At 29.3% G+C, this 12,759-nt stretch overlaps 1 protein-coding gene across 2 annotated transcripts; it reads left to right on the top strand.

The window, feature by feature from the left end:
* Positions 1 to 524: 524 nt before the first annotated feature.
* Positions 525 to 6,255, top strand: LOC142323136 (uncharacterized). 2 transcript variants are annotated; one of them, XM_075362386.1, is made up of 2 exons: positions 525 to 849; positions 2,681 to 6,255. In XM_075362386.1, the coding sequence occupies exon 2, from the start codon at positions 2,706 to 2,708 to the stop codon at positions 4,152 to 4,154; it is 1,449 nt and encodes a 482-aa protein (XP_075218501.1). In that variant the 5' UTR covers positions 525 to 849; positions 2,681 to 2,705; the 3' UTR covers positions 4,155 to 6,255. The 2 variants fall into 2 exon arrangements, with proteins under 2 accessions (XP_075218501.1, XP_075218511.1); XM_075362396.1 differs by lacking the exon at positions 525 to 849 and adding an exon at positions 892 to 1,026.
* Positions 6,256 to 12,759: the final 6,504 nt, after the last annotated feature.

Here is a 12,759-nt window from a genome sequence, read left to right as displayed (position 1 = left end):
TAGACAAGAATGAACATGAACTCGAGTTAATTATTTTTTACATGTGCAGCAACAAATGTAATATAAATTATGTGGTAATGACGTTTTACAACGAAATAGGGTTGGGGGGTTAATACGGGAGGACGATCGTTGTTTGATCTGAGCTAAATTTTTAATTTGAAAACAATTATCCTATCCGCACACTCAATAGGAAGCGCTTCGTAAGAAAAATTATATGGTGAATTTAAGTTCGGGAAAGGCTCTAGAACTGAATTTGGCATAAATTTTGTTTTTTACTAGTATATTTTTTGAGTATAAAATAATCATTAAGTTTTACTAATTAAAAAAAATTCTCCAGACAGCCATTAACTTTTATTTCTTCAATTTCAGCATCGCCTAGCAATCCTTTAAATTCATGTATGTGATACAAACTAGAAATAGTCGATTCACTTTAGTATTCCGGAGCACCACAATTGTTTATCTATTTCGTTGATGCATTTATTATTTTTCTTACTTTTTCCTGTTTAGCTTCCGGTAACTACCGTTTAGATAATTCTTCAGAGGATGATGTGTATGAGTGTAGTCTTGTACAGTCTCAGTTTGACCATTCCTGAAATGTGTGGTTAATTGAAACCCAACCACCAAAGAACACCGGTATCCACGATCTAGTATTCACATCCGTGTAAAAATAACTGACCTGAGCTCTAGTAATATAACTGACCATGTATGAACTTTCTAGGTTCTTAACAGTCGTAAACCTTTTCTTCTTTCGAATTCGATAATTTCAAGTATCGATTTGTCGATTCCGTAATAGGAATACTATACGAGAAACTGAAAGTTGCGTTCTTGCCCATTATTGATAAAGAAAGCGTAAGTATATATATTTAGTTTTTTACTTACATAACATGAAAGTGTAAGTTATGTTTGTTGCAAAAAGATTATGTATGTAGAGCTACGTAGCTAGCGTTGACGTGATTGCAGATAAAAGTGTTTCAATTTTGTTTTAAAATTATCACAATCTTTTTTACAATTTAAACTTATTTTCTTGTGAGTTTTATGATGTAATTAGTGTTTTTAACAGCTTAATTATTAATTTTACATTAGTATATAAACAAGTATTATTCGCAGTTGATGTAGGTTCGCCATTGTATATTTTCTTGTAATAACCTCAAAATTCATGTTTAAGTTTACCTAAACAGTAAGTTAATTGACTACACTTATGTAGTTTTATCAGATCAATAATTATTATTATAATTACATTTTCAGTACAACGGATATCTTTTATAAAACTGACAGAATTCTTATTTTTTACTGTAAGTTTTATAAATACAAGGATTTAATTATATTTAAATTCTATATGGTTAGTTATGATAAAAAGTTGGAGAACTGTAGAACATTTTGTAGTAACTCCCTTGTCTACCTCTTAAAAATTTGATACTGATATGACCTTCATTTAATGTCTCGATATGTGTTGAGAAAATCGCTTAGAAATACTGTAATTTGTACAAGTTTCATTTGTGGTTTAAATCCAACCAATTTTGTCCAAATTTAAGGTTTAACCCTTTCATTCCATCAGAGTTGGTTAATCAATTAATCGGTAATTTATTTTGATATTTACTTCTAAATAATTTATTATATATAATTTTATTATCTACCTTACATTAATTCAAGTTAGACCTAGTTCACTATTTCAGTATTACTTTGTCCACCTTGTCTGCATCTGATCATAATTCAACCAAAAATTATTTTTTAAAAAATGACGAATTTACTAATTCTTTTTAAAAGTGAGCCCAATTTTAAAACTATACGTACTTTAATTTTTGTAACAAGAAGTTGACCTTAAACAAGTATTCTTATCTTCATAAAATATCAGATTTATTGCTTGTTAATAATTTTCAGTCAATTATGAAGTAAAAAAAATTAAATTTTATTTACTTAATATTTCTAACAAATATTTAAATTCTTTGTATAATAATGATTATTTTACTATTTTCTTTTAGTAGAATTCAAAATATTAAGAATTATATTTTAACTGTCATTTATCATAAAAAAAATTAAAATAAAATGTTCAGATAAAATTAAACAAAATTCAATAAATAGAATATTACAGACTCCATGTGTGTATCAGTATTTTATATTATAGGTACAAATTTATACAGACTATAGTTGAAAATTATTGATTTATTCAATTAAACAAAGTAAATTACTATTAGAAATGGTCATTCCATACTATTTCAGCTGTGTTGTTTGTTTCATATCTTGAAAAATTAATACCGCTTTTGCACATTATTTATATATGCAAATTTAATTTCAAAAACTATTTTCAGTTCAGTTCAAAACCAATTTTGTCTCTTTTTGTTGCAAGGTCTGTGATTTTTAGACATGAGCTTATTGTGATTTTAATTTTTACAAACATTTGAGCCAATTGAATCCTCTCTTTTCAGTGTCAGACTGTGTGGATGGAACAGAAACACTTTTTTTCAGCTAAACTAAAACTATCACACTGAAACTTGATTAGTCTCTAATTTTTAGTATGGCTTCAAAAAAGAAAAAATTGAGAATTTGCAAATTTTTTCTTTGATATCTTGTGTAAGGACAGTAGAAAAATCCGCGTAAAGCTCAGGGTTTATATTCCATTTAAATTATAAGTTAAATTTATAATTTTTGTTCAAATAAACTAAGTTTTTTAAATTTGTTTCAGGATTTGTGTATTTTATTTTTAAATAATGGATATAACTCAGTTACCAGAGGAAGTTTTTATAGATATTGCAAAATATCTCTCGACAGATGATCTTTTCTCTTGCTCATTGGTCAATTTTTCATGGAGGAACTTTATAAATAGTAATGAAATTTGGCATCATGTGTGTAAAAATTTTATAGTTTGTAAGAGCGGTGAAGAATTAAATTATTTAGAAAGTTTAGTTACTAACAGTTCAGAATCAAAATCAAATTATGAACCATATTCTGCAATCGACTTTGAACCATTATGTAAGTGGCGTAAAACATTTATGAGATGGGCCAAATTGAAATGTAATTGGAGTAAGGGCAATTTTAAATGTTTTAAAATGGTTGAAATGTTGAGCGATTTTCATACTACAGAAGGTGATGATGATATTTTTTTATTTGTTTATGATAATGCAAGAAAAATATCTGTTTGGGACATTAAAAATGTACCTTATCATGTAGAAGATATAAAATTTTCATTGTATCATGTTTGTTCAAATTTTATTAAAGTATGTAATAATTATCTTGTAATTGTGCAGTGTAATCTTTTACAAGTATTTCATTATACTGATAATGGGTTTCAGTTATCATATAGATGTCTCTTCGATAAAGATGTATCACACCTTTCATCATTACCTCATGATTACAATATATCACAATGGTACAGTTCAAATATTAATTTGTTTCCTTGTGATTTAACATTACGATGTGATCAAAATGGACACCAATTTATCGGTGCTATTCTCGATGGTGATTATAATAAAACTATAATAAATATTTGGAATTTAAAAGAAAAGTCAGAAAAAATTGAGGTATTCATTCCTAATTCAAGTGATTTATTTATAAATGATATTAATTTCTCTGCTACAGAACATCAGCTGTACTTAATGATTAGAAATTCTTGTCATACAAATTCTTACGATATAGTTTTTATTTATGATTTAAAAAGATACAGATATCTTGATTTTAAATTATCTTTTACTTATGTAGTTCCGGCATTTATATTTCGTGATAACCTAATTTTAGCTATCGATGAATTCGGAAAATGTTTAAATATTTGGAAAGTAAATAAAAAAATTAATACAAAGATTGATTGTAATTTTTTCATTGATCTGAGGTGTTTCAATATTGCTGGATCACATTTATTAATCGGTGGTAAAAATGTATTAGAAAATTCACAAAGGACAGTAAGTGTATTTAAACTGTTTAGTCTTGAATGTATTTTTACTACTAATGTTTCATATAAAGTAGACTTTATTTTATTGATTCAAAATACTTTTCTTCTTCTTAGTGGATTTTGTTCTCGTTATTTTGTTTCTGTCACTGACATATTTAAAAAATGTTGCCTGTTTACTATAGAACATCATGATTTTATATCTGTTAACTCTATACATTCAAAACTTATTACAAGAGCTGATGATAGTGAAGTAAATTTAATTACATTCTGGTAGTTTTGTATTATTTCATTATGTACATATTGCCTTATATTGAATTAAAAACATTTTTCAAAATAAATAGTTAATCTGTGCTCAAGTTGAAAAATAAATCTCTGAGAACAGATAGTCAGATCGTAATGAAAAACATAAAAACTTCTTAAGTTTGATGTTTGTTTAGTTTCAGTCGGACATCTTTTTTCTTATAAAAGTTAATTTTTTATTTAATATCTCAGTGAAATTATGCAACTTAAAATGTAACTTTTGGAAAAAGAGGCAAAAGATGGGCTCCTTTTTATGCATAATTTCATAGGCCTCCCTTAAATAAGTTGCTGCTTACATCAATTGCACAGATAATAATAAGTTTTAATGGATTGTAAAACTAATCATTTTTCCATTAATAATTTCCAAGATGTTTTTTTGTAATTTATATTGTAATTAATTAGTTTACTTGTAGCCTATGAGTGTTCATAGATGGTTGTTATGGCATAGTTATTCTTATTTTTGTATTGTTTTGTGTTTTTTAATTCTCCAACAAATACTATTGTAAAAATATTGTTGTGTTAGAAAAAATCCAAAATTTGATTTAATTAAAAATCATTTTAAAATTTAGAGGGACAAAAGAGTGGACATTTGTAAGTTAATTTGTTAAGAAAATAATTATAATTTAGGATAAATTAAGAAAAAAAAGAAACTAGAATAAAGACACATTTGGCTCATTGTAAACATAAAAACTAGAGAAATCTGTAAAAACTGTATACAAAATTAGTTTTCATGTAATTCAACATGACAATTCAATTGAAATTTCTATTATTCTTTTGCCATTTTTAATAAATTACTAAACCATTTAAAAAAAACTACCCACCAATCTATTTAAAATACAATTAGATGTTCTTTTATGGAAACAATATTACTACACTGGATTTTTTAATTATATAAACATGTGCAAAACAATCCTGAATTTTCTCCATCCAGTTTGTATTAAACATATGCTCAAATGATTTTTGTTACTGCCTTCCAAATTTTGATTTATGTTTTATACTTGCATCATCTTTATTTACATTAGTATTATTTCACCTGCATATTTTAAATCGCATCTAGTTTTAATTTTATAATTAATTGTATATATCGGATGCTCCCCAGATCAAGGTTTTACCACAGTTCCCCTTGATCCATCGAGAAAAACAGTGGGGGCAGTTCTTTTTTAGCTGTATAGTAGCATATCATCTACACATTCTTGATGTGATCTATCTGAGGTACTATTATATATCGATCAAAAATAAAAGAATTATTTATTTAAGAAAAACAGTAGTTTTTAAAACTGTGCATAATAAACAATAATAGATAAAAACAATAAATGAGTAATATTTAACTACTATTAAATTTATTAAAAATTCATTCATGAAAGTTTTCAGTCATTAGAACATATTAGCCCCACCCTTTGGATATCTGCGTAATTTGTATTTGAATACTAGGTTGTGGATAGCAATGTTTTTTGGTGGTCGGTTTCAATTAATCATATGTCACAGGTACAATCAGTCTGAGTCTGTACATCTCACTCTCACATCAAACAAGGATGTGGCTGACTGCAGGATCCGAATCTAGAAAGCTGCATCGTATATCTGGAGACTTCTAGAATTATTAATATGAAAATAAACAGGATGTCTTTGGTTTAAGGTTCTTGCTGTTTTTATCTATCCATTCCCACATAAAGAGGTGTGTATTAAATCTTTGTGGGCAGTATGATTTGGAGATTTAAATAGTTTAGATAATTTTTTTTACAAATTTTCACTTTCTATTTGTATATCTAGAAATGATAACAGTTGTTTTCTGAGTACTATTTATTTGTCAATTAATTTTTACTTTCTTCCTCTTTTTATCTGCAGTGTCTAACTTAGATAATGATTGTTTAACAATCAAAATGGCCAGAATTGATTGCATTTTAAGTGAAATTTTTTAAATGGCATAATTTTGTTTTTTAGTTAATTCAAATAAGTGCTTCGTATTTTGTATTAATATTATTCTATTGTATAATTGTCGATTATATTTTCAGTTGTAAAAAGACATGTGGCTACAACATACATATTTTGTAAATAAATAAATTATTTTGGAAAATTGTTTTTCATCCTCAAGATATCTGTAACATTACCTGTAAATGTTAAATATTTTACATAAGCATAATAATTAATAAAAATTATAAGGTTAGCATTTTATTGAAGTGCTTTAAAGCAGAAGAGTTTAATTTTGTTGTATATGATTTAAATCTGATCACCCCAAGAGAATGTGAAAGCTAATAAATATGTTTTATCTAAAATTAAAAAACGAAAAAAAAATTAAAATTGAAAATTCCCGTTGCAACACAGCAAACTACCAAAATCCCTATGAAGGGATCTACTAAAACCTTGTCGCTTAGTAGGGTGTCTCCGTTCTCCCAGGCTTCCAAGTCACCACCACCATCTTGAGGATATGGAGGCTGATGAAGTGCCCGAAGCACTTTTAAAAGATCAGTAGTAAAAAGAAAAACCAGATAGTATTTGATAAGTAATTTTCATGCAGAGTTTTTTTATGTTTAACAGGAAAAAGTATTTTTTATGGCTATAAAAATTTCAACAGAATGTTTTCAGTCTCTGTTCTTGCTGTGAAGATATTTAAATCAATAAAGAAATAAAATACTTTAATACTGTATTTCTAGAAGACTCACCTCCGTTTCCAGGATGATGTGACCCTTCACGAATACGTCTGAAAGATGCAACCATCAAACTGAGCGTAGAGAACATGAGGTTAGTTGTTTTCCTGAAGGAAATCATAATAACCATCCATATTCTGCTAGGGACTAACATCCCTGCAGTTGCAGTGAAGATATTGGTGACACTTTGAGTGAATATCTGCAACATATATCAGATTATCTTTAGAGGAAGATGTATCTGCAATATATATCTTCCTCCAAATTCTGATATTAGTGAGTATGATCTGTCCAGTTTGTTGTGTTGTTTTGCCAGATTCCTTTACCATCTCTAATTACTGGGGATTTCAATGCCCATTGCCATTCTTGGGGCTCATCGTCATGTCTCCCTGAGACAATGTAGTTGATCATTGAGGCAGAACTTAGATCTCTACAACAATCTTAATCCCATGTCTTACCTGGTGCGTTTCCAAAAACTTCCTTGAAAATGATCATAGATCGGTTGTAATTTCAGTCTATAATAGTAATTTGCCTCAGAGTCAGTTAAAAAGCAGACTGGATTGGATACAAGGATTCCTTTAACAATTATGACAAGAGCGGTAGTGTGATCCACTTACTTGCCAAGTTTACATACCAATTCTTGATAACGTGAATGAATTCATCCCTTTTCTGGAAGGCCAAGGCAGGCTTCTGTTCTTTGGTGGGATGAAGATGGAAGTGGGCACTAAGAGATCGGTGTAGGGCTTTATGTAGTTTCAATCAAATCAAAGACTGATAACTGTAATGCTCTGTGCCTTCTGCAACACAAGGGCTGTTAGCTGTCTAGTATTTCGGTGTGCTAAACGAAAATTTTAAATGAATTACATTGAATCCATTTCTCGTACATCATCATCTGTTGTATGGAAAAAGGTTTGAACCATGTGTGGATTGGTACATTCATCGCAGCTGATTGGACTGCAAAGTGGCGGAGACCTCGTAATCATGTAACAGTTAATGTGGCTAACATATTTGGAAAGTCATTCAGGGCAGTTTTACTTAATCATTGTACTGTCGTGAGTTTGTGATATAAGTTCCTGGTAGAAGATACTCTGTGGTGACTGAATACCCGCAAAATGAATTTAACATAGGGACTACATGCAAAATATTTTAGGGGATGGAATGTTATCTTATGTTTTACAGTTTCTCAGTGCCATCTATTTATATTCAAGTATTTGAATTATTGTGTTTCAGCTATTCATACCATTTGCCATAAAGCATATGGCATATGGTATTTCAATAGATGTACTGTGATAAATGTTTGTTTATTACAAGAAATATGTCGGGTCCAGGCAGTGATAATGTGGAAGCATTTTTTTCCTGGTAAAATTTATTTTCGACAATATATTCCAGGTAAAAGACACAAGTATGATCTAGAGATTTTTAAATTATGTTTAACGGGAAGGCACACATAGAAACTAAAGCTATATTGTGATAAAGAAAGAATGCCTTCTGGACTGCCAGTTCTCCAAAAAATTGTAAATGCATTGTTAATCAGGGAGGGTTGAAGTAGCTACACCAACAACTATTACACAAGTAATCCCTAGCCCATGCCTCGAATGAAAAAACTCATCTCAATGTAAAAGGAAATCAAATCCTACTGTTATAGTAGCTAAGTTGAAGAGAGGTGAAATGATCTGTAAGACAAGTACAAGTAACACTATTGTCAGAAAGTAACAAGACAACTGTGAAGTAGTCTTTCTCACCACAAAAAGCCCCGCCTCCCTCCAGTAATGAATGTTCAAACAAAAAAGGGGTTGATGAACAAGCCATCAGTAGTACTTAAATATAATGAAGCCAAATCATTTATTGATGTTTCTGATGAGTTAGCTTCATATACTACTGCGATTAGAAGTGGTATTGTAAAGTACTATTTCAGTTACTGCTTAAAATGTCTGTTGTTAATGCTCTGGCACTTAAGTTAAATTCACGAACATTGTGCAGTTTCAAGAGATTTTAGTTACTTATCTTATTTTCAAATTGAATAAAATAGCAAGATTTTCAGTTATGCGTAGATAACTGACCATAAATGATCCAACTGGAAAAAAAAAAAGAGTAAAATGTGTGATGCGCTATGCTACATTAACCGAAAAATTTGATCGAAAGCTTGCTGTCCAAAAGTTACCTCAAGTTCAACTTTAATGTTCAGTATGTAAAGAAAAGTTTATTTGCATGGGAGTGCTTTTTTAAATCCCATAAATCAACCAAAAAGTAATTGTTCCAGTTAGCAACCAGTGAACAGTTTCTTAGAGATTTCATATTATTGTCAGAATATATTACTCATTTCAAAGGCATTGCCATCAAAATCACTTCATATTATTACAAATGTTTTAGTAGTTGTAGATAAATTAATTAGTATATTATAAATAAAATAATGAATTTATAAGTTTGCTTGTTGCAAATGAAACAGTTGGTTTTCCAAATCTTTTCCCATGGACCATGTGTATATAATTGATACACAATAAAACTTGACTGAAATTAGTTTTATGTATGTTAGTTGAAGTACTAACTTTAAATAAAAATTATTTTTTCAGAAAAATCATTGGGCCAAGATGAAAATTATGTCAAATTACAGTTGGTCCAGTAGTAGTATCATTCATGTACCAATTTGATACATATGGTCCACAGAAATACCACTATATATCAAAATAATAAACATGGCACTGAAAGTGCATTGTTCTGGGAGTGTTATTTATTATATGTTTATTTTCTCTTTTCATTATTGTAAGTTGTAACAAGGAAATTATTATTAGTAATAACATTATCATCAAGTGAAGCTGTTATTATTTCAATAGGATCTACCTTTAAGAATAAAGTGCCATCCATTTAAAATTCCTCAGTTCAGATTATTTTTACCTATAAGGATAGCTCAATATTAATCAATGAAATTATCCTAATCAACTTAAATATACACCACAATAATTGTTTTTTTCCTAGGTGCAGGGACATTCTGGATTAACACATTGACTGCCACCATCTCACCAGTGTGCCATTAAGAAACTTACACTGGCTGCCACCGTATCATTGTCTTTACATCACTGTACTCAATCTAGTGGGTTCTTATTGTACTAAACGCCCTTGTAGTGGATTCATTTATACTTCTGCTCATTAGATTATGCTTGGTTTTGTACTCTGTGTATGTAATGTCTCACCAGTGATACAGAAGCAGTCATGTGTCGTCGTCTCATGTTGTGTACAGTAGTTGTCAATTTACACTTGTTAGATTATATTTTATTACTTGTTATAAATGAAAATGGCCGCTAAACCAGTGCCTTTAAGTGAAGTTGTTCCAAAAGCACACATTGAAAACCTTTTGTACGATTTGTTGTTGGAAAGTGAATATTCAGATGATGAATTACACTATCCCCTTCAAGGTACTTGTGGATTTGGTAACTCCCCTAGCAGAAAGAAATGTGTTCAATTGACAATACCCGATTCTAGTGATATTGATGAACCTGCTATTTTTAAAAACCAAGGCGTTTCAAAAAAACATCTCTGAAGATTTCTGAACCAGTAATATTTGGACAGACATATCATCAATTACTGCTGTTTAGTTGGAATAATAGTTTAATTGTAAATTTAGAAAATAAAATGCAAATTGATTTTTTTAATCTTCTATTTGGCAATAATTTGTACAACTTGATAGTATGAAAAACTAATACTAATGCTAATGTCCAGACTGTTTTCTTATCCTCTAGTATGACTTTGCATTCTAGAATTGCAAAGTGGACTGATATAACTATAGAAGAGTTGAACGTTTTTTTTTTTTGTTTATTGTTTCACATGGGAATAATAGAGATAAAAAAGATAGATTACTGGAGAACAGATTCTCTTTTTCAATTTCCCATTTTTAAGAAAATGTCTAGAAATCGATTGTTGTTGATACTACGGACTATATTTTGAGAAGAAAGATAATTTGAATTCACCACATGATCAGTCTGACCGTTTGTCAAAGGTACGTCCTATTATTTCATATTTTAATGACAAAATGACAGAAATATATTATCCAAAAAAAGAGCTATCAGATGGATTGATGATTTTATGGCGTGGTCGATTAATTTTCCGCCAATATATAAAAAATAAAAGGCACAAGTATGGCATCAAAATATAATCACAGTCTGATGGTCCTGCACTGAATATTTTAGTTTATGCCGGTGCTGGTGACAAAGAAGTTGGAGGAAAAGATCATTCCAAAAAAGTTTTCCTCCAATTAATGAAACCATATTTAGATAAAGGGCACAGTTTATACTTGGACAATTTAGCAAAAGAATTACTAAAAAAGAAAACTTGCATTACTGGAACTATTAGATCTAACATATCTGGAAACCTAATCTGACTTAATCCTGTGTAAACTACAGGGAGGTCGAATGAAGGCTGTGTATAATGATGGTGTTTCAGTTTTAAAATGTGAAGATAAAAGAGAAATTACAATGATCTCTCCGAGCATAAAGAAAATTTTGTAACACTTCCTTACTGATCGATGAGGAGAAGTTCATTCAAGTTCATGAATGGTGTTGATCACATTGATCAACTGACATCATACTACAGCTGTGATTGTAAAACCATCTGCTGGTACAAAATGTTGATATTCATATTTTTCAATTGCCTCTATTTACACAGTTACTTATTGTATTGTGTATATATATATATATATATATATATATATATATTATATGTATTGATATTTAAAAAAGTGTGAGGGCATTCTGAAAGAGCTATATGTTCTACTTTTTTACTTGATATTGTTAGAATTGCTCGATTCTTAGACTTGCAGAATACAGTATTTTCATTCTTCTGTGGTGTAAGTGAGAATGTGTATGATCCATAACCATGCATGCACACATCAATTCAAATCCAACTTCATATACATACATTTTTCTTAACTTCTTTTTTCAATTTAAATATAATAATTTATTAATAATTATTAACCACTAAAAATGTTTGAATTAAAATGAAAAGTGCATAAAATTTTATTTCACTAATAACTTCTGATTTTTTTTTTCAATCTGAGGTTAACAGATCAATATATTTAAATTAAAAAAAAAAAGAAAACTCAGTCGGATTCACTAACAGTGTGCCTTCCCCTTGTAAGATACAAATATTTCATTAATTAAAATTTTATTTGGCTATAACTCTAGAACCAATGAACAAAAGTACCACTTATATCACTGAAAAGCTCACAATGAGAGCTATTACTGCAATTAAGGAAAAGTCCAAAATCCAAATTTACAACATTCTACTACTAATTGTTTATGAATTATGTGAGATATATATGTATGTATGTACAGATGTCACGCCGTAATTAATCAAAATGGATTCAGGGATGGTCAAGATGAATATTTCCATTGAAATCTAAGAAGTTAAATTTTTTGTGAATATAATACTTTCTTTACTTTGTACAACGAAGTAAAAAGTAAATGTTAAGTAGATTCCCTATCTTTTCTACCTGAATACAAAGAAAGTTATTTTTAGACTAAATTTCCAATAAGACGGCAAAACCACATTTCATATGGGAATCCCTGCTTTGGAATTTATAGGAAATACTTTACCTTGTGACTTAATTTGATAAAAACGTAGCAAACTAACTCATTCTGACAAAAGATTCATCTAATCTTCTTTTCGTTTTTGTCAGGACAATGTGTGCATTCGTGTATCACTCCAATGCTATTCCCCTAGAATAGAAGCACTACGACAGCTTAAGCAAATTGTACTACGTCCACATAGCCCAGATTCAGCAGTACTGTGATAAGATGCAAGAACTAGTCAACATGCAACTAAAAATTCTAATTTCAATAATACAAGACTACAATACAATGTTCATTATATAAGATTAAAAAAATTATAGATGAAGCTTTTGTTTATATTAGAAACCTACTTATACATTAAAATCAATAAACAACAAAG

This window comes from Lycorma delicatula, chromosome 1 (assembly GCF_047948215.1).
Source record: "Lycorma delicatula isolate Av1 chromosome 1, ASM4794821v1, whole genome shotgun sequence".
Classification (NCBI taxonomy): Eukaryota; Metazoa; Arthropoda; class Insecta; order Hemiptera; family Fulgoridae; genus Lycorma; species Lycorma delicatula.
This window is presented reverse-complemented; position numbering and strand designations above follow the sequence as displayed.